Source organism: Phaseolus vulgaris, chromosome 8 (assembly GCF_051622355.1).
Source record: "Phaseolus vulgaris cultivar YP4 chromosome 8, ASM5162235v1, whole genome shotgun sequence".
In the NCBI taxonomy this organism is placed as follows: domain Eukaryota; kingdom Viridiplantae; phylum Streptophyta; class Magnoliopsida; order Fabales; family Fabaceae; genus Phaseolus; species Phaseolus vulgaris.
The window spans coordinates 5957221-5962478 of record NC_143505.1 but is presented as its reverse complement, the minus strand read 5'-3'; the positions used below and the strand labels follow the sequence as shown (position 1 = coordinate 5962478).

The 5258-nt window shown below is 27.2% G+C and overlaps 1 protein-coding gene across 1 annotated transcript; it reads right to left on the bottom strand.

Moving 5' to 3' along the window:
- Positions 1-1090: 1090 nt before the first annotated feature.
- LOC137823585 (S-protein homolog 5) lies at positions 1091-1462 on the bottom strand. Its single transcript, XM_068628787.1, has one exon. The coding sequence runs from the start codon at positions 1460-1462 to the stop codon at positions 1091-1093; it is 372 nt and encodes a 123-aa protein (XP_068484888.1).
- Between the last annotated feature and the right edge of the window lie 3796 nt (positions 1463-5258).

Below are 5258 nucleotides of genomic sequence, written 5' to 3'. Positions count from 1 at the left end.
GTTTAATTTTTAAGCCAGTTTCATACTAAACATATAATCTTTAACAACAATATATCATCAGTAATATTAATATTACTTACGGTTAGATAAATTGTCTACAATTGGTAAGTTTTTCTAAGAATTTATATTTGTAGGTAATGTTATTAGTATTAGTATTAATATTAGTATTAGTATTAATATTAATATTTGTAACAATGTACATATACAAAAAGCACATGTACATACCCCCACATACCCACATGTAATTTGCTTTTCTCTCTTTCCATCTTTTCAACCCTCTTTCTTTTCTCTTCACTTCTCATTTCATACATCATCTATTTTAAAATCCGATTGAGTTAAATGATTTGTATTATATATGAATGATGAAAATTGTATGAAATTGATGTCATACATTTGGGATAATGTATGAGTTATTGTTGGATGATAAATTAAGTATGAAAAGTCTATGTTTAACATCTAGAGGATCCTCTAGCGTTAGTGATGATCTAAGTCATATAAACTAAGATATCATGTGGTGAGAAGCTGATGAGTGAGTGTGAGTTCATATACACCGGGTCCCGTTGTAGACACTCAGTATTGGATGTTTGAAAATATATAGATTAGATGTTAGTCTCTAGTAGGGACATAACTAATGAGTCTTCCGAAAGACGATAAATTCATGAGTAGTCAGTGTTAAATGAAAACAAAGTGCTATGAATTGAAATGAAATCCAATGATTATGATTGAAAATAAATCCATATTTGGTCTATATGAATGTTGTAATTGGTATTGAAATTTTATTAATTTATAAAATGGTCTCTATTTTAGTCCAATAATAACTAATTATTTTGGTTTTTAAAATTAATTTCCATTTAAGTGGATCTTGAATTTCTCAATCCAAACATGTATAATAGTTAATAACATATTTTCTTTTTTAAAAAAATTTAATAAAAAAATATTTAAAGTGTGTTCCAACCATTAGTTAGGGTTCCAATTGCACCTTATTCAAAGGAAAAGACTACAAGTGAAGCTATAACCATTGCGAAATACAAAGAACGTCCCAAAGACAAAACAGAAACTGATAATAACACATATTAAGATAAAAATATATCTAATTCCATCGACCACAAATTCGATTGGCACCTTCGTACCTACATGGTCCTTCTTGATTTATAAACCAATTGCACTGTTTGCAACCTCCATCTTCACTCGGCACACACATATCAAAGTTGTTAAATGCATCTTTCCATTGAAAGAAACAAGAGAATGGTGACTTTCCAGGTGTGCTACCACCAGAATAATTCAACTCATAGAAGCTACCTGGGTGAATAAGGTGAAGCTCAGGACCAAGATTGCTGCAGTAAATGGTTACGTCAAACTCCAAACTATTTGTGACGTTAACAACTGCCATGCCATTCTTTGCTGACAACAACAACAGCATGAGCACCCACAGACTTGAAACACTCCTACCCCATGATGACATTCTTCCACTTTTCACCAATCCTTTTTCTTTTTTCAATAATCTTTTTCAATGTTCAAGAAATATATGCTTCTGATGGGTTTTTATAGATACAAAAAATTAAGATATTATGTCCTGAAATATAACCCATTAAAGAAACCAAGGTTTAGCTTTCTTAGTAATCACAACCGTTAATTTCATGTATCTATATATATGGTTGGAAGTTTGTGGTTTGAAAGGGTGAAAGGTTTTTTCTGGTGGATTGAGCATTGATATTGATACCAAAGGAATGTCAATGAGAAGATGGTGGCTTGGCATGGCAAGTATCACAAACTATTTTAAGTTTTTTGTGACCATGCTGCGTTACATGCTTTGCTTCTTTTTCGGCTCTCATGCAAGATGGATGGGTTTAGGTTTTTTTGGGAAGAGTTGGAGCAGTTTCATTATGCTCCGTTTTATCTAGAGTATGTAAAGATTGTAGGTTAAGACTTATAATGTTTGCTTTTTTTTCTAAGTCATAGTGGAATCTAACCTTGTGATTATATATATGGTTGTGATACTCATGAAACATTTCTATTAGTTTAATTTATTTATTGTTGATAAAAAAAAATGTTAATATAGTTATTCATTAAAGAAACTTATTATTCAATATTTTTAAAATAAAATAAAAAATTAATTTCAGTTAATGATAATTTTATCTAACTTAAATAAAAAATTTATTTTCTAATATCAAAATTGTTATGTTTAATAAAAAATTCATTCATTTAGATATATGATAATTTAAGTATGACAAAAAGAAAAATAAAAGACATATAAATTTATTAAGTGTAAAAAAAAAATTATTTATATTTATTTTGATATACATTTGTAAAAATATGTACAGCTATCTTTTGATATTGATAGTTTTTTTATAATAATTAATAACTAATATAGCTTTTTCATAATGAAGTGAATGGAAGAAACTTAATATTCAGCATTTTAACACACATTAGCACTAATAGGGAGACAAATGGAAGAAACTTAAACAAAATAATAATGATTTATTAGATATAATTTATTATTCAATTAAATGTATTTTGAAATTGTATTTAGTAACATCTAAATAGAATTTATTAAATAATTATTAGAAAAAAGTATATTCAAACATATGTTATTAATATTAACTGATAAATATTATAAAAATAATGAAAAATAATTAATATCTATAATGAAATATGTAAAATCTATTTAATGAAAAAGTGGTTATTATATAATAAAAAGGTGATTATTATATAAAATAATGAAAAATAATAAATATTTATGATAAATATTGTAAAAACGTGGTTATTATATAAAAAAAATTAATACTTTAATGTTTAATTTTTAAGCAAGTTTCATACTAAACATATAATATAATATTCTTTAACAACATATCATCAGTATTGTTATTAATATTGCTTACGGTTAGATAAATTGTCTACAATAAGTTTATGTAAGAATTTATATTTGTAGATAATGTTATTAATATTAGTATTATTAATAATATTTGTAACAAGGTACACAAAAACACATACCCCACACGTAACCTTCCTTTTTCCCTCTCCATCTCATTTCTTTCTCTTCACTTCTCCATTAAGTTTCTACAATAAATATGATTTACAATTATGGAATGTAATATATTTTTTTAAAAGACTTAAAATATTCTTTAAATATTTCAATTTATTTAAATTATTTATTATTAATAAAAGAAAATATCAATCTTAATTATTATTTATTAGTTTTATTTTTATAAATCTATTTTCGTGACGCTTAATAAAAAAAATAGAATAAAATGTAAATTACAATTTTTTTCTTATAAATTATTTTCAATTTTCTCATGCTTATCTTTTTATTGTATTCTAATATACAGAAAAAAAAATGTAAGAAAAGAAGAAAATCATTAATGAATTATTTAAATGTGAGATAAATATATAATAGTACTCTAATTTGATAGAAAATAATTCATAAGTGAGGTAAATTTTAAAGTTGAAAATGTTGATTCAAATAAAATAAAACTTAAGTGTTGGTAGACTAATTGTAACACTAAAAAAAAGAGTAAAGAAGCAGAAGCCAAAGTCACCGCACATCCTTTCTTTCTCTCTCTCCTTCCATATGGTTTTCTCTTCCTCTCTCTTTAATTTTTTTTCCCAATCTTCATCTATTTTAGAATCTGATCGTACCACGTTGTAGCTGAGGAGTTAAGGAACATTTCTACCCGATCAGATTTTCAAACAGAGTAAATTCATTTTTACTCTAAATATCCTTTGTTCTCTATTTTTCCTTAGGATTTAGTCATCAATCTTGGTGGGGTCAGTTGAGAAGTTTAATCCTCTCAACTTATTCTATTATATACTGAATTTTTGTTCTGTTTGGATAACTTGCATTAGGCCCGTAAATCTTGAAGTTTATCCCGACAGTGGGAAATAAAATTCTAGAAGTTGCTTGGAAAGCAAACAATTGAGGTAAGGGAAGCTAAATTTAATTTTTTAATAGCACCCTCAGATAGAAGATCTGAATGCGGAAGGGACGTGGTCCCAATATTAAATTTCTCTTGCAAGGGTATTATTTGTTTATATATTGTGTTTGTTTATATATTATTTAAACTTTATAAATATTATATTTTGGTAGTTTGAGAGTTAAATATTGTTTTTAACATTGGAAAATTTTTGGAATGATATGAATTTTTAAATGTTATGTGATTGAATGATATGTATTATATACGAATGATGTAAATAGTATGAAATTGATGTCATACATTTGGGATAATGTATGAGTTGTTGTTTGATGGTACGTTAAGTATGAAAAGCCTATGTTTAACGGAGATCCTCTGGCTTCACTAATGATCTAAGTCATGTAGACTAAGATATTAGGTGGTGAGAAGCTGAGAGGGAGTTCATAGACACTCGGTACTGGATGTTTGAACTTACCCTGATCCTTTCTATTGGATTCGCTGGTAATCTTTGGGTCAGGTGTTAGTCTCTGGTAGGGGCATACTTAATGAGTCTTCCGGAAGACGAAGTGGGATTTTGATTGAAAATAGATTCATGTGTGGTCTATATGAATGATGAAATTGGTATTGAAATTTTACATGAAATCATTTAAAGAAATGTTTATAAATTATTAGTCTAAATTGGTTCTATTTCTATGAATTATGTTATGAATTTTCTTTGCACTAGAACTGCGATGACTGTACTATGTACACGAGCAGATGACCATACAGGTGCAGAAGAGCCTTAGAGGTTTCTGAGTTTTATTTTGAGCTATGAATATGTAAATATTTGTATTAGCAATGTTTTGAAAAATTTCAAGTTTGTATAGAAACTCGTAGAACTTTTATTGTAATAGTTATATGTAAATTATGGGGTGTTATACTAATAAGTGTGAACTGATAAATTAAACTCACAGTTTTGTCCTTCAAAGTTAATTTTTGTATAATATATATTGAGATATTAAGTAATACATATTATTTATCAAATAATACATAATTGAAATGAAACACATTACTGTTTCCATGGATAACATTTGCGAACATATGACGAGTTATCTTGTTGTTCATTCCTACATAGTCCATCTTTATGAACATACCATTTACAATCAGCATCACATTTGTAGTAATCTGTATTTTGGTCGTATATGTCAAAGCGCAACAAAGGACCATTTCCCCCATTGAAACGAACAAAAGAAGAGTGTGCCAAAGAAAAAGTTAGGCTGAAAAGTAATTCTGATGTATTGATTAATATGGAGAACATGCGGTCCAAGATCATCATCTTTGGATTTGCAGTGAATGTTTAGATCTTCTTTT

What these genes read in the sequence shown, in the direction of transcription:
- LOC137823585 (XM_068628787.1), bottom strand. Translation starts at nt 1,462, where the DNA reads ATGTCATCATGGGGTAGGAGTGTTTCAAGTCTGTGGGTGCTCATGCTG.